At 48.2% G+C, this 24,834-nt stretch overlaps 1 protein-coding gene across 3 annotated transcripts in view; it reads right to left on the minus strand.

The window, feature by feature from the left end:
- Positions 1-8,817: 8,817 nt before the first annotated feature.
- Positions 8,818-24,834, minus strand: part of C5H6orf89 (chromosome 5 C6orf89 homolog) — a 44,758-nt gene continuing 28,741 nt past the window's right edge. For 2 of the 3 annotated variants that reach the window (XM_055140219.1, XM_055140218.1), the window contains exons 4-9: positions 23,866-23,955; positions 18,649-18,803; positions 18,393-18,532; positions 16,835-16,964; positions 13,288-13,411; positions 8,818-10,094 (exon numbers count right to left, since the gene is read on the minus strand). In XM_055140219.1, the coding sequence (XP_054996194.1) occupies positions 10,000-10,094; positions 13,288-13,411; positions 16,835-16,964; positions 18,393-18,532; positions 18,649-18,803; positions 23,866-23,955 (734 nt within the window). In that variant the 3' untranslated portion in view covers positions 8,818-9,999. The remainder of the gene's footprint in view (positions 10,095-13,287; positions 13,412-16,834; positions 16,965-18,392; positions 18,533-18,648; positions 18,804-23,865; positions 23,956-24,834) is intronic. The other variant, XM_004619337.2, reaches the window with a different exon arrangement.

A 24,834-nucleotide genomic window follows, 5' to 3' on the forward strand; every position in this document is an offset into this window, starting at 1 on the left:
CAGTCGCCTGAAGGATGCTGCACCTGCTGACAGCAGGGAAGAGGCTCGGTGTTGGGGTGCATCTCTGCCCCTTTGGTCCTGTCCCCAGGGCCTGGGATGTGACCCAGTAGCAAAACGCATGCTTCACATGCATAAGACCTGGCTTGGGTCTCTGGCATGGCAAAAATAAAACAAAAGCCAAAATGTAGTCTCCCCCTGGGCCTTCCTGCCCACAGAAGGGGAGAAGGCAGCAGCGCTCCCGGCCTATTGTGCTGAGGAAATAAGTCTGGGATCTACCCGAGGGGAAGCTGGGAGCCCCCGTGCTGTGCCCGCTGGTCCCACACCAACCCCAGGCAAAGCGAGTTTGTTTCCGAAGGGCTGCAGGGCTCTGAGGAGCTGAGATGTGAAGGCTGTGCAGCTGTGTGTAAAAACCATGTGCTTTGCAGGGGGATCCCAGCGCCCCCGCCCCCAGCTGGGGTTGGAATAATGAGGCAAACTAAGCCTGGCACTGAGCAGACATCCTGAGTGCCGCCGTTCTGTCTGCAACTCCAAAGCAGGCTGCGTGCCCTCCCTGCACAGGTCGTTGGGGCTCACTCGGCACTGCCCGTGGGAGGGTGGTGTCGGGCCAGCCTCTAAGTTCCGAGACATTCCTCCTTGCCGCTATTCAGAAAAGGTCTGGCCGTCTGCCGGTCTCTAGAGAGAAACATGACAGACGTGCCTCGCTCTCATGCTTGAGTCATGCAGGGCAGGGAGAGGAGCCGGGAGGAAGGCTGGAACAGACACGCCGGATGGAGGGCTTCTTGCCACGGCCAGCACTTCACAGCCCCCAGGGTTGGGGGTGGCAGGTGCGGAGCGAGGGGAGCGTGCCCGTCCACCTCCTGCCTGCTGGCTTTGGGAAGACTGCAGGAGAGGGGGCCTGAGGCCGCACAGCACACTCCCGGCGCCAGGAGCCCCCCACCTGCCCCGCCTGTTCAGAGGAAACCCAACCTAAAATCCTAACACACATTGGCAGCATCCCTCAAGGGTGCTGAGAGGGAAAGAGCCCTGTGAACGCAGATGGCCAGGAGAGCCCAAAGGCCACATGGACCTCAACACCCAGGCACACACTCCTCCCTCTTCCGCCTGCAACTCGGTATCCCCCCCCATCAGGCCGGAAGACATAAGGGGGTGATAGAGACGGCACAGTGGGTAAGGTACTTGCTTTGCACGCCAACAACCGGGATTCGATCCCTGGCTTCCCCTGGTCCCCTGAGCACCGTCAGGAGTGACTCCTGAGCACAGAGACAGGAGTAACCCCTGAGCATTGCCAGGTGTGGCCCCAAAACAAAATAAACACAAAAGAAGACGTGGAGACCATTTGCTCCGAGGCTCTCAGTGCTCACTTGGAAGCCATGGTTAGGGAGCAGATGCTTGCTCGGGACAGTCCGGAGACGGGGGCCATCACAGGCAGCTGAGAAACCTGATACTCTCCTTAGGGTGATTGTCCCCACACGGAGGTCTCTGCTGGACTTTGAAAGAGGGCGAGAAAACTGAGAACTGAAAAACAAGTGATGTAAGCTCCGAGGGGACTCATGAGTGGAGCTGCACAGAGCCCTCCCGGTCACACATCTGGGAATGGCTGGACGCGCGTCTTCCAGAGGACTGGTTAGCTTCTCTCACGCTCCTCCCCAAGTTCTCAAAACAAGCCTTAAGAGTGCCCGACTTGCTGCTCCCACCCTCGGTTCTTCTGAGCAGCGGGGGGCACACCCAGGCCAGGAAGGTGCTTCTGGGCAGCCCTGCAGGGAAGCAGGAAAATAAGGCTGCAGAATGAGCTGCCCGACAAGCAGCAAGCTGCTCTAAGACCCAGTTTTTTTCTTTTTCTTTTCCTTTGTGGTTTTGGGGCATAGCTGGTGATGCTCATGGTTTGCTCCTGGTTCTGTGTTGAGGAATACCTCCTGGCCGGTCCAAACCACACGGGATGCCAGGCACTGAGCCTGGTTTGACAGTGTGTAAGGGCAAACGCCTTCACTATCATTGTTCTGTTGTCAAGACCCTGTGTCTTTACCTGGAAAATGAGACTTTAGGCCCTACTTTATAGAACTCAGGAAAGAGTTATGAACACTGGCTACTGTCAGCTGGAATGGACTAATATTATTTCTTTCTTGCCAATCTACCCATTTCATCAGCTATTTTGTACTTCACTGATATGTAGTCTCTGCTCATAAAGCCACTACAATTTTTGTTTTGGGGCTACACCTGATGGTGTGCTCAGGACTCACTTTTTTTTTATTGGTAGAGACTGCTTTATTGGTGGCAATTAAGTACAAGCCAATAAATACTGATCCCCAAAGAATTGATTGGTGGTCCATTTAATCAATTGTGGAATAATAAGTTGAAGTCAATCCTGCTTCTTGGGAAATGAAGCCATCACCAGCTGACATATAGCAACTGTAAGGGAGGACTCACGTTTTTTTTTATTCTTTTATTGAATCACCATGTGGAAAGTTACAAAGCTTTCAGGTTTAAGTCCCAGTTATACAATGCTCGAACACCCATCCCTTCACCAGAGCACATATTCCACCACCAAGAACCACAGTATACCTCCCCCCACCCCCCACCTCCCCAGCCCCCCACCCCGCCTGTGTAACTGATAAATTTCACTTTACTTTCACTTTACTTTGTTTTTTTTTTTTTTTTGCTTTTTTTGGTCACACCTGGCGATGCACAGGGGTTACTCCTGGCTCTGCACTCAGGAATTACCCCTGGCTGTGCTCAGGGGACCATATGGGATGCTGGGATTTGAACCCGGGTCGGCCGCGTGCAAGGCAAACGCCCTACCCGCTGTGCTCTCTCTCCAGCCCCCAGTTTCACTTTACTTTGATTACATTCAATATTTCAACAAAAAAAACCCCTCACTATTATTATTTGGAGTTTCTTCCCCCTAAAGTCGGACCTGCTGAAAAGGAAGCATTTGATAATGTTTTCCATTGCTGAGAATGAAGAGATATGAGGTCAAGCGGCCACATTAGCAGCCACGCGGTTTTGGATTTCTGTATTTTAATATTTTAGTAACTAAGTCCAGAGAAATATCTGCCAGAAACTGCATCATTGCAAGCTTGTACCTCTCAGCTACTTTATATTCCATATATGAGTGCAACCTTTCTATGTCTGTCTCTTTCTTTCTGACTCATTTCACTCAACATGACACTCTCCATGTTGATCCACTTATATGCAAATTTCATGACTTCATGTTTTCTGACAGCTACATAGTATTCCATTGTGTAGATATACCAGAGTTTCTTTAACCAGTCACCTGTTTTGGGGCACTCTGGTTTTTTCCAGATTGTGGCTATTGTAAACAGTGCTGCAATGAACATAGAAATGCAGATGTCATTTCTACTATACCTTTTTGTCTCTCTGGGATATATTCCCAGGAGTGGTATTGCTAGGTCAAATGGAAGCTCAATTTCTAATTTTTTGAGAACCGTCCACATTGTTTTCCAAAAGGGCTGAACCAGTCGGCATTCCCACCAGCAGCGAAGGAGAGTCCCTTTCTCCCCACATCCATGCCAACACCAGTCGCTTTTGTTTTTTGGGATGTGGGCCAGTCTCCGTGGTGTGAGTTGATATCTCATTGTTGTTTTGATCTGCATCTCCCTGATGATTAGTGATGTTGAACATTTTCTCATGTGCCTCTCAGCCATTCGGATTTCTTCTTTGGGAAAGTTTCTGTTCATTTCATCACCCCATTTTTTGATTGGGTTGGCAGTTTTCTTCTTGTGCAACCAGTGCATTGTATATCCTTGTTATCAACCCTTTATCAGATGGGTACTGCATAAATATCCTTTCCCATTCTGTAGATTGTCTTTGTATTTTGGTCACTGTTTCTTTTGAGGTGCAGAAGCTTCTTAGTTTGAGATAGTCCCATTTATTTATCTCTGTTTTCACTTGCTTGGCCAGTGGCGTGTCAGCTTTGAAGATACTGTTGGCTTCAATGTCGTGGAGGGTTTTGCCGACCTTGTCTTCAATGTACCTTAGGGATTCTGGTCTGATGTTGAGGTTTTAATCCATTTTGATCTGACTTTTGTATATGGTGATAGGTGGAGGTCTAAGCCCATTTTTTTGCATGTAGCTGTCCAGTTTTGCCAGCACAATTTGTTAAACATGCTTTCCTTGCTCCACTTCACATTTCTTGCTCCCTTATCAAAGATTAGATGATCATATATTTGGGGGTTTGTGTCAGAGTATTCAACCCTGTTCCATTGGTTTGCAGCTCTGCCTTTGTTCCAGTACCATGCTGTTTTAATGACTACCGCTTTGTAGTAGAGTTGGAAGTTGGGGAGGTTGATTCCTCCCATTTTCTTTTTCCCAAGAATTGCTTTAGCTATTCGTGGGGGCTTATTGTTCCATATGAATTTCAGGAGCGCTTGCTCCATTTCTTTGAAGAATGTCAAGGGTATCCCTATAGGGATCTCATTGAATTTGTACAATGCTTTGGGGAGTATTGCCATTTTGACAATATTAATTCTTCCAATCCATGAGCAGGGGATGTCTTTCCATTTCCTCATGTCCTCTTTTATTTCCTGAAGTAGTGTTTTGTAGTTTTCATTATACAAGTCCTTTACCTTGTAAGGGAGGACTCACTCTTGCCCAGGGCTCTGGGCTCACTCCTGGTGGGCTTGGAAGACCATATGTGGTGCTTGGGACTAGAACTCAGGTCAGATGGCTGTGATGTAAGCAGGGTAAGTGCCCACCCACTATGCTATCAATCACTCCAGCCTAGACCACAACAGTTTCACTACTTTCCTTAAAAAAAAAAAAAAAAAGTTAAATTGAGGTGGGTAAATAAGTTCTGCCTGGCGTGGGAGCGTCCCCCTGGGGCTTGACCTGGGTGCCTCTCCCCAGGGAGATGGGTCTACTGCAGAAACCCGGAGAGCAGGGACCTGGCCTCAATCCCCTCAAAGGCAAGCCCCTCCTTTTAGGGTCCTGTTCTTATTGCCTCACCAGCCCCTGGTGACCCTGAGTCATGCTCAGCACCATTTCTTTTTTTTTGGGGGGGGGTCACACCCAGTGATGCACAGGGGTTACTCCTGGCTCTGCACTCAGGAATTACTCCTGGTGGTGCTCGGGGGACCATATGGGATACTGGGAATTGCACCTGGGATGGCCGCGTGCAAGGCAAACGCCCTACCCACTGTGCTATCGCTCCAGCCCCATTGGCACCATTTCTGGTGGTGCTCAGTTAACCATATGGGGCGCCGGGATCGACACTTGGGATCCTGCAGGCAAACTCGGGATGCTCCAGTCCTTGGAACTGCCTTCCCAGTCCCCGTGTCACCCCAACCACCCTTTTCCCGCAGCAGGTCCTGTTGAAGGACTTGTGCTGCTTCCATGGAGGAACCAAGAAGGGCAGGAGTGGGCACAGTCCCCGTGCAAGGGGCTATCATGACTTCCAGCCGTTTCTACAGGCTTTTTATGAGCATCACCTTGACAACTCTTCTTCTGTTGTAGTGCCAGGAAGCGACCCCAGGCCTCATACAGGCAAGGTGCGTGCTCTGTCTACAAGCTACCTGGCTCCTGTGAGATTTACCTTGAGAAGCAGATTACTGTCACTGTATCACTATCATCCCGTTGTTCATTGGTTTAGTCGAGCGGGCACCAGTAACATCTCCATTCGTCCCAGCCCTAAGATTTTAGCAGCCTCTCCTTACTTGTTTTTCCCAATGATTGGAGGCTCTTTTCAGGGTCAGGGGAATGAGACCTGTTATTGTTACTGTATTTGGCATATTGAATATGCCACGAGGAGCTCGCCATGCAGTAGCTTGCCGGGCTCTCTGAGAGGCATATACACATATATATTTTTCCCTTTATGATGATGAAGCAGCCGTGCGGTCCAGGAATATGTCCACTCATACGTGAAGCTTGGTCCAAATGTGTGGAAAGCAGCCTGGAGCGTGGTGGCGGTGGGATAGTGAAGGTTGGCTGCTGGGGCTGGGTCCCTTGGGGCAGGGATGGCTCTCACCCGGCCCTGTCTGGGGCACCCCAGGTGCTCCCTTCTGGAAGAAGCAGCCGTGAGTTCTGGAGGGTGGCTGATGAGGAGAAGCAGATGGGTATATAAGCACTGTAGTACTGATGTCCAATTGTTCTTCGATTTGCTCGAGTGGGCACCAGTAACGTCTCCATTGTGAGATTTGTTACTGTTTCTGGCATATTGAATACGCCACAGGTAGCTTGCCAGGCTCTGCCTGTGAGGACAGGATACTCTTGGTAGCTTGCTGGGCTCTCCGAGAGGGACGGAGGAATCAAACCTGGGTCAGCCATGTGCAAGGCAAACCTACCCCCTGTGCTATTGCTCCAGTCCATATAAAATATAATCCAGAGTAATATAATCACTGTATCACTGTCCTCCTGTTGCTCATTGATTTGCTCGAGTGGGTACCAGTTAACGTCTCCATCATGAGACTTTTTGTTACTGTTTTTGGCATATCAGATACACCACAGGTAGCTTGCCAGGCTCTGCCGTGCGAGCGAGATACTCTTGTTAGCTTGCCGGGCTCTCCAAGAGGACTGGAGGAATTGAACCCGGGTCGGCCGCGTGCAAGGCAAATGCCCTACCCACTGTGCTATCACTCCCAATATAAAATATAATCCAGATAAAATATTATCCAGAGTAATATAATTAAAAGTAAAAAATCTCTTCCCTAACATCAATTTCCACTTGGTTCTTTCTGCTTTTGTGTTTGTTATAGCACCACTCCCAGCAGTGCTCAGGGCTCACTCCTGACTCTATGGCAGGCTCTGAAGCACGCAAGGGGCTGGGAGGGCACCTGGGTCAGTCGCACATATGACAAGCACCCTACTCACTGTGCCCTCCAGTCAGTTCTAATCTGGATCTATCTTAAGAGAGGTGGAGGCATACAGTGCTCTTTCCTGAACTGTCAAAAGCTCGGGGCCTTAGGGACTTCCAAGGGATGCCTCAGAACATCAACAGTTGCCAGGGGCTCTTAGTTTGCAAAGTTTTGAGCTGATATGGGTATTTCTGAACATTTAAGATTTGAAGAGCATGAGCGAAATGTGGACACAGTGCAGCTCATAAAAACAAAACAGAAATCTCAATCTTCTACACAATTGCTTTGCTCTTACAGAACTATCTTCTTTGCTAACCCCAGGGCCTCATTTCAGAAATCTGATAGGCCTCTAAAGAATTGTTTACATACAATTCTTCCCCATGTGTAGCAGGGCGAGTTACAGCATTGTGAAGGCTCTAAAAGCTTGTACAAAGCTGGCCTCTGCATGATCCCTTTGATTTATAACCCCCTAAATCATAACCGCTTAGCAGGGTGACTTTTATATGTACAAAAAGTTCTGTTTTTCCACTCAAGGCACGAATTATTTTTATTTTTTTCTCTTTTAACTTTTCCCTTTTTTCCCCAATTTTTTATTAGAAAATCACTGTGATGTTCAGTTACAAACTTATGAACTTTTGTGTTTGCATTTCAGTCATACAGTGATCATTTACCCATCCCTCCACCAGTGCCCATTCTCCTCCACCAATGTTCCCAGTATCCCTCTCACCACCCCCACCCCATCCCCCACCACCCCACCCTGCTTCTGCGGCAGGACATTCCCTTTTGTTCTCTCTCCTTTTGGGTGTTGCAGTTTGCAATAGAGGTATTGAGTGGCCTTCATCTTTGGCCTATAGTCTACTTTCAGTTCGCATCTTCCAATCCGAATGGGTCCTTCCAACATCCTCTACTTGGTGTTCCCTTCTCTATCTGAACTGCAAGGCACTGATTCTTTTCCTTTTTTTTTTTTTTTTTTGCCTTTTGGGTCACACCTGGCAATGTCCTGGCTCTGCACTCAGGAATTACTCCTGGTAGTGCTCAGGGGACCATATGGGATGCTGGGAATCGAACCCGGGTTGGCCGCGTGCAAGGCAAACACCCTACCCTCTGTGCTACCACTCCAGCCCTGAGGCACTGATTCTTTTAAGGACAAATTCCCTCAGGTATATCTTAGACTTATTTTCTCCAAGCCCACAGAAGACTCTCTTTCCACCCTGAGCTCTGAACCCTGATTGTCCTTTGCAAGCCGAGAAACAGGACGGTCAAGTGCCCAATGATCCTCACAGGTGTTCCTGAGTGTAAGAGGGCCCAGGGAGCAGAGGCAGGGACACCTCTGGGTAAAGACAACCCTGCAAGGAGTCACGGCCCCTTCTGTGCTCACTTGTTAGCCTCTGATCCCCAAAGCCAACCACAGAGACACTGACTATATCCAACTCATTTCTGCAAGTGAGAACCAGGAGCCATAATATAGTTGGTTTTCTTTGTTTTTGTTTTTTTGGGGCCATACCTGGCAGTACTCAAGGGTTACTCTTAGACCTGCACTCAGAAATTACCCCTGATGGGCTCCTGAGACCATATGGGATGATGGAGATTGAACTTGGATCAGCTGCATGCGACGCAAGTGCCCTCCTTGCTGTGCTGTATCTCCAGTCCCTAATAGAGTTGGTTTGTCTGTACCCTGGTGATGGCATGACTAGAAAGCAGATATCCAACAGTGCTGATAAGGTCTGGAGCAATAGCACAGCGGGTAGGGCATTTGTCTTGCATGCGGCTGACTCAGGTTCAATCCCCGGCCTCCCATATGGTCCCCCCAGCACCGCCAGGAGTAATTCCTGAGTACAGAGCCAGGAGTAAGCCCTGAGCATTGCTGTAAGTGACCCAAAAAGCAAAAAAATAAAAACAAAAACGAAACAGTGCTGATAAGTGAAAAACATAAGAAAAAAAAAGTGTCCTTATTTACACAATTTAGTATACTAAAAGCATGTGGAAATCAATGAGCAAGGTGAGGCAGACAATCGAGAAGAGAGACCTTTATATTACAATAAGAAATAAAAACCTCACCTTGTTTCCCAGTACAAAGAAAGAAACCATCTTAAAACAGAGGGTCAGAGCTGCACGCCCTTCTGGCAGACGCTTTGGATGCAGAGTTCCTTCCCCAAGCACATTACAACATCAGCCTGAGACATCTGTAAAACATCTTCCCTGCAGAAAGCCACATCCCAAAGATCAAACCCAGGGAGGCGCCCTCTCCCCAGGCCAGCATGTTAATTAATACCCCTCTCAGGACATTCAGCAAAGCAACACAGCCGACAGGCACAGTGCAGCCTCAGCACTAAGGGCAGGGGGAACCAAGGGACCCACATTTTGAGAAACCACTTAGGGGGGAAAGGAACGAGGAATGGGAATTGGGGGTTCACGTAGGATCTGGTAGACTGGAGAGATAGCTCAAAGGGCTGAAGCACATGCCTGGCATGCACAGGTCCTGGGTTCCATCTCTGGCACTGCACGGTCTCTGCAGCACTGCTGGGGAATAGCCCTGGTAACCCCCAGAAAATGCTGGGGAGACCCCCAAGACAACAAAACCCAAATACGATACAGCGGAGAAAATGTTACCATGGGAACTGAATTACTATCTCAATGGCCAGAGCCCAGCTCGGCACCACAGCCCACAAGCCATGGACCTGGGAAGAAGCATACTTTGTGAGTGCAATTGGAGGTTATGGATCATAGCTGCACTGATTCTAGAACTCTCTCTGCTTGGGAAACTGCAGTGACGGCTGCCCAAACAAGAACAGGCTGGTGTGGCCAGAGGACAGGAAAAGCAGCCCGCCCTGTGAAGTAGGACTCTGCAAACCTGCTGGCTGCCCGCTGTGGGCAGGGGCAGCAGAGGGCTCATGCCATGTAAGGGAGCCACCAACCCGGTCCCTTCCCAAGGGGCAGCCTCAAGGCAGTGGTGCCAAGAAGTGGGAAGAGCCCTGCCTCTCATCGGTGGGGGCAAAGTCCTGCCAGCAGCGAGGAGAGCTGGGAGGGCTGGCTCCAGCCACTGCCTCTAGCACACAGTGGGCTCACACATGCATGCGTAGGGCAGGGACAGAGTAACCAACCCCTGGAAAGTGGTTTCATGGCTTTTGTTCTTTATTTTCCCCTTTAAATTGGGTCTTCAGTTCTCAAAGATGTTCTCATATAGTTTTGATCCCTATAACTCTGAAAGGATGGTTCCATCGCAGATGACCACAGGCTGGGCCCCTCTGGCTATGATGTAGACCTTCCACTGGGTGGTTCCGGCATAACCTTGAAGGGAAACAGCAAGAGGAAACATGTGAATGGCAGTGCAAGAGCGAGGCGGGCCTCGCAGAACCGCTGTCGGGAGCAGCAGCTGGAACAGCAGATCATGCTGTGCGGGTCTTTTTTCGGCTCATTTTGGTGTCAATGTTCCTAGTTATCTGTCTTCTCTATACCCTGACATCCAGCAGCTGGAGCCACTCGGAACCTGGCACCTGGCTTGACTGTGAATGCTGAGGAGGTTTCCAAGGGCAGGGCACTCTAAGAATGCAGAGCTGGTGTTGCACATCGATACTCACTGTCTCACCTCCTCCAGTCAGACAACAGGACAGGGTCTGATGGGGAGCTGGACGCTGGCCCAATTCTCCTGAGGTTGTTTAAAATGAGATTTCATTATAAATCACAGAATACCCAGATTAACCCAAACCAGCACTTTCTGGATTGGGCTCAGCATATTCCCATCAATCACCTCGGGAAATGGGTTCTCTGGTCAAGTAAATCTAGAAACACTCAATTCTACCAAGCTTTTTGGATCCTTCTGTACACTAATGTGCATGATGCATCAACAAAAGATTATTTCCCAAAGACACTGGCTCCAGGGCCTTCTTTGCTGAGGAAACAATGATATATAGCTTTTCAATGAGCTGAGAAGCTAAGCTCAACACTGTAATAATTTCCTGATGAAAATCTTTCTGGCACTTGACAGATACTTCCCATATTTATTGATTTTATTTTTTGGCAAGGTTGGTAATTCTTGGCTTTCTCCTGGATCTGCACTCAGGGATCACTCCTGGCAGGCTCAGGTAGCCTGTATGTGGTGCCAGGAATCAAACCCAGGCCAGCTGCGTGAGAGGCCAGGGCACTGCCTGTGGTACATCTCGCCAGGCCCAACACCAGCCATTTTAAACGGAGCCTGCTGGGCAGAGACATCTCAGCGGGCTCAGTGCATGTCTTCGTGAGAGCGGTCTGCGTTTGATGTCTGGCCCTGTGTGGTCCCAAGGCCTCTGGGAATGACCTGAACACAGCGCCGAGGAGGAAGGCCTGGAGCACCACTGGATGTGGCCCCCAAAACCAAGCTAAATTTAAAAACATATTAACTGAAGAGAGTTCAACCTCTGCTTGGTGATGAGGGTGCCATGAGCAAAACAGCAGCTCTGGCGCTCTCGAGCCTGCCTCTGGGGCCTGAGCACCTGTACCACAGGGCTCCTGGTGATGGACCCCTGCTCCTTCCTGCCACCCCCTAGAGTCAATGCTTACCTCATCAGCAAACACAGAACCTGCTATCACAGTGCCACACTGAAGGGTGCTGGAAGCTGTCGTACCAACCTGAGTTCTCCAGCAGTGCCAGAGTCTGCTTTCCCAGCTGTGTTTTCCACTCGGCCACGACAGCCATTATTTCTATTTCTGCCACTGATCAGGTGCCCGCTGCTGGTCCCAGTCTTCTCACAGGCTTGCATCTGCCGCCGCACCCCCACCCCCCTTGCTATGGCTGCCTTTCCCAGACCCACTGACTGACCACAGGGTCGCTTTCCTTCTGCCCAGCACAGCAGGCAGGCTCTATGCTCTGGGCTCAGGCTATTGTGGACCATCCCCGCCAGCCTTGCTTTGATGCTCAAAGCTCCTTTGATCCCGGTCAGTTACCCTTTTTCCCTCTTTTTCCTGATTCTATAACAGGCATTCTGGATGCCTATGGAGCTGAGGACTTGTAATCTGAACAGCTAAGGTGCTTCTGTAGTTGTCTGATCCGTCAGACACTTGTACAACATAAAACATTTCCAAGCCTTACTACACAATGAAATCTCCAAATGCCATATTGACTTGCATAATAGCCATTCCTCATGGAAGGCCCACTCCCCCAGAGGAAAATAGGTCCTGACTAACTGCCACACAAGAATCCTATTTTTTTTTTAAGTAAGTCAGCCCAGCTGTGCTCCATTACCAGTTGATACTTAATTTGCTTATTATTTTTTCACTTTTAAGTTGAAATAAGTTATATAACTTAGAGAAGAGCTTGGCCTAGTTTGCAGTCTGTACCCCACTCTCTAAATGAGGAGTTTCTAGGAATTAGTCTTATCAATAGGCAACAGGAAAAGAAATGGACAAAAAACCAACCAGGGACTCGAGGCTACCCAGACGTGGTGAGGGGAAGCTGCGTGAAGGGCAACAGTACACTTGCTCATTTACCTGCTGCTTCTGCCAAAAATCCCACTGTCAAACTGATTACAACTGGCAGCAGCTGACGCAAACCTATTCTCTAGATGAATTTTCAGAATTTAAGGCGCAGACTAGTCACAGTTGGGAAATAACAGGGCCAAGGGTGAGTCATAGCTGTGAGGCTGACTTGGTCATGGGGCTGATAAGGAAGCAATACTTTCCTGAGTGACTGCTGCCCGACATACTGCTTGCACTGCTGTATTAGCAAAATAGGGCACAGAAAGGGGCCAGAGTCTTTGAATCTGGAATTACACCTCCCTGTCTTGACTCTGTTAATAGACGTACTTAAGACTTGAGGCTGGGTCCAGAGAGCGAGCTCAGTAGGCAAAAGACCATGCTCTGCAGGCGGGAAGCCCAGGGTCAATTCCTGGCACCACTGAACAGAGAGTACCCGAGCACTGCCAGGCATGCCCCCTGTATCCCCCAAAACCCAAAGTCTGGGGGGCTGAAAGAATAGCACAGAGGGTAAGGCGTTTGCCTTGCACTCGGCCAACCTGGGTTCGATTCCCAGCATCATATATGGTCCCCCAAGCACCACTAGGAGTAATTCCCCTGAGCATTACCGGTTGTGACCCAAAATACAAAAAAAAAAAACCAACAACGACCAAACAACAACAACAACAACAACAACAAAACACCCCAAAGTCTGAGGCCAGGGCACAGCACAGCGGAACTTTGGCATGTTCATATCTCCTCTCTGGCTCTCAATGCACGTAGGATTGCTCTAAGTTAGTGTCAGAATCCTAGCCAGAAATTTCTAAGCCAAGGCATACATGAATTCTAAATGTCTGGGCAAAACATTTCTCTTTGCTACATTTTTATCATCAGTTGTTTCATGCAAGTGGAAATACCAGCCTAATTAAAAAACAATATGCTATTTTGGACTCTACTTAATTGAGCTTTATGAAAGTGGCATTCAATTCTAAGAATGCTTCTGGTTAAAAACTAGAAGATCCCCGCTGACCCTGCCCTTTGGAGGTCCACCTACCAATATCCCCCGGTTGTAGTGGCATTGCCAAGGACTGGCAGTGTCTTCGGCACTGGAGCGTGGGGATGAGCTGCAACATGGCCTCGCCACTGCTAACAATAAACAGGTCATGCATCCTATGCATCTAGACAGAAAACAGGCGGACAGAAATAAAGGGAGAGAAAAACAAAAACAGAGGAGGTGGAGATTAATATACCAAAGTCCTTCCCCACTTGGCTCTGAGTCTCCTAGCAGCCAAAGCAAAGTGGAAAGGAGAACTGGCACTACAATCCCTAATTATGCCCAAAGGACAAACAACGATTTGCTTCTCCCAAGCTTAACTTCTCCTGTACAGAAACCAAAGTAAATCTCTTGTAGGGTTCTCCTAAAGGGATGTTATGGGATTCAGTGAGATACATTCGCTAAAGTCTTTTAGGGGCCAGAGCAATAGTACAGTGAGTAGGGCATTTGCCTTGCATGTGGTCAACCCCAGTTCAATCCACCAGCACCCGATTTGGTCTTCTGAGCCCTCTAGGAGTGATCCCTGAACACAGAGCCAGAAGTAAGTCCTGACCACAGCCAGGTGTGACCCAAAAACCAAAAAAGGGAAACAAAAACCCCTACAATAGCCTTATAGCAGATAAACACAGGCTTTAAAGTTCACAAAGACTTCTAGTCACAGCTTCAAAGCAGGCCAGGCAAAATGCAAACTATAGTTTAACAACAGTATAACAGAAGCCAACATAAAGTGGTCTAAATGTGCACTGTTCTGAGTTAGCTTGATGAAGGCATTTTATTTATTCATTTATTTTTTGGGCCACACCCTGTGATGCTCAAGGGTTACTCCTGGCTCTGCACTCAGGTATCATTCCTGGCAGTGCTCAGAGGGCCATATGGGATGCTGAGGACTGAACCTGGGTTGGCAGTGTGCAAGGCAAAAATGTCCTCCAAAATTTACGTATAGCTCTGGCCCTTGAAGCAGGCCGGAGAAACAGATGCATATCCTTTGGGCAGTGTTCAATGGAGCATTCACTCTCACTGCCTGGGTTTTTGAATGGCAGCAAGTTCAAGTTAATAACTTTCTGCCAAGGGAAGCAGATACTTCCTTACCCTGACTAAAAACTAATGACTGCAAGACTGGTTCCATTTTCCAAGGAGCTAACCGGTATGTGCAGCTGCAGAAGTTGTGCAGGAGAGCCAGGCACCTTGGAGGTGGCCAGGGCAGGGAGCGGTGAGAAAGGGAGAGGCTGGGCTCACTCAGAGGGTGAGAGGAGACCACTAGGGCCTTCCCCTTCCTTCCCTTCATTAACCATCTCAAGCCGGGGTCAGAAGTCTGACTCCCTGGGACATGTCTGCTTTCTCTTCACCACCTGGGGCCTCTAGAGCCTTGGGTTTGGGCACCATATCCCGTATCCCCAACCCTGGTTTTTATTTCTCCACTGCCGGGCAACATCTATCTCCAAGCAAGCACAGAGCCATTTCAATTGCTGCCGCAGTGCCAGGAGGATGCTGGCTGTCCTGAGCTGGCCTCTTAATTAGCCAGAAGTCCTGGCATGTATCATCTTGAGAAATCCCAGAAGACAAACTTCTCGTGGAAGCCTGAAAAAAGGAGGGACCATATTCCTCTCCAGCCAGGAGGGGCATAACAGACAAGATGGAGAGAGCCAGCCTTAGGCAACACTGCACGGGGTGAGCGGGGCTGAGAGTTCCTCGCCTCTCCCCAAACTGAGCTGAACAACCAGACTCTCATTTCTTTGCTTTGTGAGGGGGGAAGGGCAGGGGAGAGGCATACAGTGCTGGGGATGGACCCAAGGTCTCACACATGTGCTCTACACCTTTTTGTTTTGGGGGGCACATCCAGTGATGCTCAGGGATTACTCCCAGCTCTGCATTCAGGAATCACCTCTGGCGGGCTTGGGGACCATCTGGGGTACCAGGGATAGAACCCAGGTCAGCTGTGTGCAAGGCAAGTGCCTTACCTGCTGTACTATGGCTCTTCCAGCCACTCCACTAATACTCTATCTCACGGCTGGCTGCCCCTAAGCCCTGGGCCCACAGATGTGTGACTTTACCAGGGTCCAGAGCCCAGGATGTGAATAACAGGGTGGAGTAGCAAGTCGTGGAAGGGTCAGAACGGGAACATCTGCTCCAAGAAAACAGAGTCTCGGAGTTTTGCTTATTTGGGCCACTCCTCTTCCCAAAACATCAAGAACCACAACAAGATACATCTGACAGGCTGCCTAACTTGTACTTATCCCTTTGGCTTGGCTCCTGGGTGTCCCTATGAAGCACAAGCTGGTGAGATTAACTTCTGCATTCAAGTGGGAAAGCCAAGATAGAGGCCCTTACCCAGAATCACATCATAATTATGCAGATGAAGTCATAACAGGGCCCTGAGTGCTAGTTGGAGACAGCAGGAAAAACGTCTTTAAAATCTGAGGCGGAAACCCGGAACCTCCACCCTTCTGCTGGCCGACAGAAACCCTTACTTCTAGACAAAATAACTGTTTTTTTTTTTAATAGGGATTTTCATTCCTTCAATGTTAATTCAGTGAATCTGCAGCCCAACAACAGTACTGGAAAGTTGAAGATACAACCCGGAGTTGGCTGGGGTCACAGCTGAGGAAATTTAACTTGTTTACCAAGAAGAACGCATCCTTTATTCTTCCAAACCAATTTGAGCACAAACATTTTTTTCAGGAATGAAACTCAGCAAAAAAGGCCCTTCAGGGGCTGGAGCGATAGCACAGCGGGTAGGGCGTATGCCTTGCACGAGGCCGACCCGGGTTCGATCCCCAGCATCCCATATGGTCTCCCGAGCACCGCCAGGGGTAATTCCTGAGTGCAGAGTCAGGAGTGACCCCTGAGCATTGCCGGGTGTGATCCAAAGAGAAACAAAAAAGGTCAAAAGGCCCTTCAGAAGAAAAGCAAACAGAGGCCAACAGAGAAGAACTTCACTCAGAGCACATGCTCCAGAGAGGCAGCGGTGGGCGCTGGCCATGGACCAAGGCATTGCTACCATGACTGGGCTGCCTGCCTTGGGCACCTATCTTTAAAGGCTTCATCCCAAATCTTCCCTAGGCTTACAACACTTCTAGTTTTTAGTTCTTCACCTGGTTTCCCATGTACTTATGTTTGGGAAAGTTCCCCTGTGAGAGGAAAACGAGAGAACCTTCCTATGAACTTGCTGTGTCCTTGGGCAAGTAATGATTATTGCTGTCTGGGATTCCATTTCCAGACCTCCAGCACAGGCGAGTTGGGCTGACCAGCACAGACTCTGTTTAGTGCCAGCCTGCTTTCCATCTCTCCCATGTCTCTGATGCAGAAAGGCCCTCACTCTCAGGGGATCAGGGTAGGAAACAGTTATGGAAGGTAGCAAGACTTTAGGCAATCATGTCTTTGTAAAACACCCCTGGCAGGTCTCTTAAATTACAACAGGAGGGAACTCCAGATGACAGTGTCCTCCCAACTCACCGTCTAAACTGACATACAAAGGAGGCCCTGATTATGACAGTTGAGTTACCAAATGTAGAAAATTCTAGATTCGAATCTTCTCAAAATTTCCTACCTTACTTTCCAAAATAGGCTCTGGCTGAAGAAGAAAGCACTTTTTCAAGGAAGCATCTTTTGGAAATGGCAGGTAGGTGAAAACAGGAAAAACCTCTGGTAAAACTTTTGATCTGTTCAGAGGTCTTCTCCTGCGAAAGTTTGAAAGAGAAAAATGTAACAGAGCAGAGTAAGCCACCCTATCTACATGACTAGCAGAGCTAAGCAATGATGGGAAAACTGTGGGTGGTGGGTAAAAAAGGGAAAAATCCAAACAATATCTTAAGTATTAGGTCTATGAAAAACAGGCATGCCAAATCAATTATCTGTAAGCATGAAGAGGCACAAACCCCATGGCCATGTTAGTACATATGGGTGGTGTTTATAAAGTCCAGCTAAAACAACATATAGATGAAAGAAAGAAAATAATCCATTTGTTCATTTTGGAAAAGAAACTGAAGCAGCAGTTTCAGGTTTTTCTTTCTTTCTTTTCAGAAGGTCAGGCAGGAGAAAAGGGAGGAACAGAGGATAAAAATTGTGAATCTGGGGCTGGAGCGATAGTACAGCAGGTAGGGCATTTGTCTTGCATATGGCCAACCCGGGTGCAATCCCTGGAATCCCATATGGCCCCCAACCACCACCAGGAGTAATTCCTGAGTGCAGAGCCAGGAGTAAACCCTGAACATTGGTGGGTGTGACCCAAAAAGAAAAAAAAAGTGAACCTGGGCCACAGAGATGGCCTTCTCTGTATATCAGTTTAGAGGGTGCTTGGCTGGCATGCAGAGGCCTGCATTTGATTCCTGAGTGCTGTGTGTGGTACCTCAAGAACTGCTGGGATGGGCCTGGGGTTCTGAGCACAGTTTGAGATACTTGCTCCCACCCCCTAACAAAGTTGTAAACCTTCCTCTCAGGTGGGCAGCATGTAGTAGAAAGTTTGATTAGCTTGTTACACTGGGTCTCTGATCATGCAGACCAAGGTAGATTTAAAGAAAGGCAGAAATATTGAGGGATTATCTAACCAAAGGCCTGGAAAAGTTCCTTTGATTCTCCTTGGAACAGATCTAGAGAAAAAATGACTTTCCTTTTCTTTCTAGAGAGCAACTTTCATCTCTAGAACCCAGAAGACACAGGAAAACAAAAGGGTTTTAATTCTTAAAGTATAACTTTTCTGATCTTAAACATGATGACGATAATCCCTATGATTTAAAGAACTCTTAGGTGCCTCAACTGTCAACACTCCGCACCACGGCCAGGGATGCAGCTTCCCTGCTCCTCAGCCCTGCTCCAGCCCTCAGTGCTCAGGACCTGCCATGCCTAAATGTACATGCTAGACACAAACTGGAAGTAAATCATGATCTTATAGGGGTTCGCACACACAGCGGTGCCCCCGGGATACTCTTCTTTCACTCAGTCTGTCTGGCAAGTTCGGATTTTGTAACAGCAGCGTGCTTATGCCAAGGTCTACTGGAAAGTTCGGCACACTGCTGAGCACAGCTGGGTCTCGCTGGGAGCTGGTACTGCTTTCATGTGTGGCCAGTCCTCTGTCGACACACAGGCTGGGCACCCCACTTCACACCCACCAAAGGTAAGGAAACGGGAACCACCGCTCAGGAAAACAGCGCCACCACTCGGTGAAAAAACCTTCGGTGAAGCCTTCTGTGGCCTCAGGGTACTGGCAAAGGAAGTGCTGAAGCTCCTCAGAGAGCAAGGGCTGGCGCGTCTAGGCAAGGCAGAAAGAACAGCGCAAGTTACGTGTCAGAAATGCCGTGGGGCACCGATGTTTTCTAGTCACTAATCACGCAGGTGACCAGCCAGGAGAATCGGGCTCTTACTCACCTTGATCACTAGAGGATGGAATCTCTCAAATTTCTTCGGGGTATCTTCCAGGAGCATTACCTTAAGGGGCACTTTCTGGGCACAGCCAGTGCAGTTGGCAAGGAGGGGGTATGACTCATTCTGCTCACAGGTATTTGTGGACCATGGGTAAAAGTCTGAGAGAGGAAGGGAGATGGAGAAAACAAATGGGGAGAGAACAGCACGGGTAAATCCAGTGGCACCAGCAACAGAGCAGAAAGAAAGGTATCAGAGCAACTTCTTAAAGCGAACAGTGATATACACCTCTGAAAGATACTCGTGAAATAGGAAGCCTTTGTGGAGGGAACAGGGCACAGGGAGAGGGCGAGCAGATACTTTTTCGGAAAAAGAAAATCAGGAAATACAGAGATATATACATATATACTTTAATGTGGAACACTTCACAGACTGGATCTGTGTCCCCCCGGCGTAGGGGCCAATGATCTTCCTTGTATGGTTCCAGTTCCAGCATATGTGCTGCCAGAGTGAGCACCGAGAAATGCTTCCTACATGTACATACAGTTCCTAAATCAAAGCAACAATCAGCTGGAGAAGAGACTCAGATCTTGGGGAATGAAGATGCAGTTTTTCAACCCCTCCCCTCCCCTTCCCTCTCCTCTCTCTCCCTCCCCCCATCCCCCCTCCTCTCTCTCTCTGAGTGGAGCTAAACCAGGGTTGGTTGCATGCAAAGCAAACTCCTTAACTCCTGCACTTTCTATCTGAACTGCAGGCCGAACTGTCTGCAGCATACAAGGAGGGAGAGGCAGAAAGGTGGCCCCACCATCAGTAATGAGTCCTCTCCTGAGTGTCCCTGATACTTGGGTGTGTGGACACCCCTGGTTTACAAGAGGAACTGTGAGGAAACAGCAGAGAAGGGTCTGGCAGGACCATCTATGGAGTCAAGTGAGCTCCATCTGCCAGCGGACAGCACAGTCCCAGCTTGGGAGAGGAAGGGCTCCAAACCATACTTTCTTTCCTGAGGACTGCAGGCTGTCTAGAACAGAAGCCCCCAGACCTTGCTGTGAGATCTAGCCAGCCCCCAGCGCCCTCCCTGGCAGTTCCTTCTCTGTTATGCCTAAACGTAAGTGCTAGCCTGTTTCTTCTGCTCCAGCTCTGGCAACGGTTCTGTTTACTATGTGATTGAGCTTGTTCTTGTTTGCTTTCCTTCCATTCTGGGTTTCAACTGTGTTCTGAGAAGTATGTCATAAAGTCTAACCCAACTCTGAAATATTTCACAAGATGCTATCACAAGATGGAAACTAAACCAGGAGAGCCTGGAACAAAAGGCAACCAAAAGTGGCTGCAAGGGAGTCAATTCTTTAAACCAGTGAACATACTTAAAAACAAAACATTAGAGCTGACGGTGAGTACTTTTTCTTTGTTCCCCTGAGACAGCAGCAGTAGGGCTAGGAAATTCTTAGTGGGAGCCTTTGTGAGCAAGTCTCTGACAACCTTCTACTCATCTTCCATCTTTTGTACTTAGAATCTGTTCTCTTAAAGAAAAAAAATCTGTTCTCTTAAATCAAAGCAATACTGCCTCATAACATTATGTAAGTTTCAGGGGTATGGTGCCACCAGCAGGTCAACCTGTACCTGCAGGGCAAGTGCATCAGCAGCCTGATGGTGCCTTCAGGCTTCCTGATACCCCCAAATTGCTGCTGTGACTCTGTCTGGGCCCCAACAATTTGGGATAAAGTTTACCAAGATATTAAACAGCCAAAATTTAGGTATGTGGGAGCCACATCTACAAACCACCTCCAACTCAGCGTATTATACAAACTCATTTATTGGCCTTATTTCAGAGACCCATAGATAAATCTTGAAAGAGATCAAAAGCCGCAGTTATGACTTGACACCATGCGCAAAAATCAGATCAAAATGGATTAAAGATCTAAACATCAGACCACAATCCATAAGGTACATCGAAGACAAGGTCGGCAAAACCCTTCACAATATTGAAGCTAAAGGTATCTTCAAAGATGACACGGAACTAAGCAATCTAGTAGAAACAGAGATAAACAAATGGGACTATATTAAACTAAGAAGCTTCTGCACCGCAAAAGACACAGTGACCAAAATACAAAGGCCATCTACAGAATGGGAAAGGATATTCACCCAATACCCATCCGATAAAGGGTTAATATCAAGGGCATATAAAGCACTGGTTGAACTCTACAGGAAGAAAACATCCAACCCCATCAGAAAATGGGCCGAAGAAATAAACAGAAACTTTTCCAAGGAAGAGATACGAATGGCCAAAAGGTACATGAAAAAATGCTCTGCATCACTAATCATCAGGGAGATGCAGATCAAAACAACCATGAGGGCTGGAGAGATAGCACAGCGGGTAGGGCGTTTGCCTTACACGCGGCCGACCCGGGTTCAAATCCCAGCATCCCATATGGTCCCCTGAGCACGGCCAGGGGTAATTCCTGAGTGCAGAGCCAGGAGTAACCCCTGTGCATCGCCAGGTGTGACCCAAAAAGCAAAAAAAAAAAAAAAAAAAAAAACAACCATGAGATACCACCTCACACCACAGAGAATGGGACACATCCCAAAGAACAAAAGCAACTGCTGTTGGAGGGGATGTGGGGAGAAAGGGACCCTTCTACACTGCTGGTGGGAATGCCGACTGGTCCAGCCCCTTTGGAAAACAATATGGACGCTTCTCAAAAAATTAGAAATTGAACTTCCATTTGATCCAGCAATACCACTTCTGGGAATTTACCCTGGAGAAACAAAAAAGTATAGTTGAAATGACATCTGCACTTATATGTTCATCGCGGCACTGTTTACAATAGCCAGAACCTGGAAAAAACCCGAGTGCCCAAGAACAGATGACTGGTTAAAGAAACTCTGGTACATGTATACAATGGAATACTATGCAGCTGTTAGAAAAGATGAAGTCATGAACTTTGCATATAAGTGGATCAACATGGAAAGTATCATGCTAAGTGAAATGAGTCAGAAAGAGAGGGATAGACATAGAAAGATCGCACTCATCTGTGGAATATAAAATAACAGAGTAAAAGACTAATACCCAAGAATAGTAGTATACAATACCAGGAGGTTGACTCCATAGCTTGGAATTTGACCTCACACGCTGCGGGAAAGTCATACCAAATGGAGAAGGGAACACCAAGTAAATTGTGAGTGGAGATCCCACGTGGTAAGGGAGATGCAAGCTGAAAGTGGACTAGTGTCCGAACATGATGGCCACTCAATACCCCTATTGCAGACTACAACACCCAAAAAGAGAGAGAGAGAAGAAATTGGAATGCCTTATCACAGAGGTGGGGTGGGGAGTGGGGGATGGGATTGGAGGGTGGGAGGGATACTGGGTTCATTGGTGGTGGAGAACGGACACTGGTGGAGGGATGGGCTCCCGAACACTGCATGCGGGAAAAACAAGCACGAAATGTTTGAATCTGTAACTGTACCCTCACTGTGACTCACTAAGTAAAAAATTTTTTTAAAAAAGCCGCAGTTAATCTCGGACCCATGCATGACCGAACAGACTGGGGTATATCGAAGGGGGACAGGTCGGCCTGGGGCCCACCCAAGCAGAGCCCCAGCTTCCTTGGGAAGCAAGCTCCCCACTTGCTTCCACAATCCAAAACCACCGCCATACTCCCGGTCTGACTCCACTGTCTCAGGACAGACCTCACCAAGATATAACCTGCTAAAATTCTACTAGAATTTTATGTGGGTTTTGTGGCTGAAATCTCCAGACTTTCTGAGTTGGGGTGGGCTACCTCCCCCCACTTCCCAATACTCATGGTAGCACTGGCAGTCAACCCCCATGAACCAACTCCAGCACCACCTTGTAAACTCTACTACTGGCCTTGCTTTAGAGACCCATAAATATAATCTCGAAAGAGATCAAAAGCCAGGCTGGAGTGATAGTTCAGCAGGTAGGGCATTTGCCTTGCACGTAGCCACCCAGGTTCTATTCCTAGCATCCCATATAGTTCCCTGAGCACCGCCAGGTGTGATTCCTGAGTGCAGAGCCAGGAATAACCCCTGAGCATGACCAGGTATGACCCAAAAAGCAAAAAAAAAAAAAAAAAAAAGAGAGAGAGAGAGAGATCAGACCCGAGCACGGCTGAACAGACTGGGTAAATCGAAGGGGAGTGGGTTGGCCTGGGACCTGTCCAAGCAGAGCCCCCAGCATCTGTTTGCTTCCACAGTCCAAAATTGCTGCCATATTCCTGGCCTGAATCCACCGTCTCAGGATGGACCTTACCAAGGTAAAATCTGCTGAAAATTCTGGTGTGTGGGTTTTGTGACTAAAATCTCCAGACTTTGGGGCTGGAGTGATAGCACAGCGGGTAGGGTGTTTGCCTTGCACACGACTGACCCGAGTTTGATTCCCAGCATCCCATATGGTCCTCCGAGCACCACCAAGAGTAATTCCTGAGTACAGAGCCAGGAGTAACCCCTGAGCATCACTGGGTATGACCCAAAAAGAAAAAAAAAATCTCCAGACTTTTTTGGGGTCAGGATGGGCTACCTCCCCCCACCTCCCTGTACTTCGAGAAGTCTCAGCAGTCACACCCACACCCCAAAGCAGCCACTCCAGCCTTACTGTCCCGATAAAAATACCGAATGCCCTGAACAAACACCATGACCTCTTAGCACCTGTATTGCAAACCATAATGCACAAAGAGAAAAGAGAGAGAGCAAGAAGGAAAAGAGTCTTCCATAGAGGGAGGCTGGGGGTGGGGGTGGGGAGTTGGGGATGGTGGTGGGGAAATGAGGGGCACTGGTAGTGGGAAATGTACACTGGTGGAGGGATGGGTGCTGGATCATTGTGTGACTGAAACCCAATGATAAACAGCTTTTGTAATGGTCTATCTCATAAATATTCAACTAAAAATTTTTTTTAAATGTGAAGTTCATGCCCACTTCAATCAGCTTAATCAATGGCTGAATAAATAACAGTACTCCTAAATTTAAAAAACGTAATTAGGGACCTGGAGTGATAGTACAGCGGGTAGGGCATTTGCCTTGCACACAGCCAACCTGGGCTCGATTCCCAGCATCCCATATGGTCCCCTGAACACCACCAGGAGTAATTCCTGAGTGCAGAGCCAGGAGTAACCCCTGTGCATTACCAGGGGTGACTCCCACAAAACAAAAGAAAAAAAATTACGTAAATTTCAGATGTACATTGCATACATACTTCACCAAGTTTACCTCTTAATGTCCAATTCTTTCCTTCATAAAGAACCTGTATTTCCTTGAGGCAGCTGCCACCGACTTGTCCCTCCCATGCTGGCAGGCCGCCTGTAGGCAGACAGAGTATCAACCACAGCAGACTGGCACCTTGACTTGAGAGAAACCTCTAAGACAGATAACCAAAACCCCGAAGTTTTTCAGTGGCACACTGAGACTGCAAAGTTATTATTTCTCTTCTGGAATATTTTCAAATGTTCTTAATTAGAGATCAAATTATTGCCAAAATACAAGAATCTGGGTAACAGACACATAATGAGGCATAAATAATCAAAAGAGCATGTTATAATCACGTAGTGTTTCAGTTTCCAAAGCACTGAGGTGCAAGGAAAAAGAAAATTAATAAGAGCCAGGCCTGATGCCATCCCTTCTTGCACACTGTATCTATGCTTTATTTATAATTTTTACCATATCAGGTGGATGTACTGCATTCACAATTTAGAGAGGGTTAGGAGGCAACAGGAAGTACCAAACACCAGTTGTGGTGGGATGAGAACAGAGGGTGCAAGGTGTAAAGGTTGTGACCTGGGGTCAGAGTGATAGTACAGTGGGTAGGGTGCCTGCCTTGCATGTAGCTGACCAGTTTGATACCCAGCACCCCATTTGGTCCACTGAGCACTTTAAGGAGTAATTCCTGAGTGTAGAGCCAGGAGTAACTCCTGAGCATCATCTGGTGTGGCCCTGAAACAAAAACACACTAAAAAAGAGGGTTGTGACTACCTGAGTCCTACTAAGAGCTGGCCTGGAAGACATCTGGGAATTGTAGTATTTTTCCGCAAAAACTTGCTGTACTATCTCTCTGGGCTGGAGCGATAGCACAGCGGGTAGGGCGTTTGCCTTGCACGCGGCTGACCTGGGTTCGATCCCTCCGCCCCTCTTGGCGAGCCCGGCAAGCTACTGAGAGTGTCTCACCCGCACGGCAGAGCCTGG

The sequence above is a fragment of the Sorex araneus genome, chromosome 5, assembly GCF_027595985.1.
Source record: "Sorex araneus isolate mSorAra2 chromosome 5, mSorAra2.pri, whole genome shotgun sequence".
Classification (NCBI taxonomy): domain Eukaryota; kingdom Metazoa; phylum Chordata; class Mammalia; order Eulipotyphla; family Soricidae; genus Sorex; species Sorex araneus.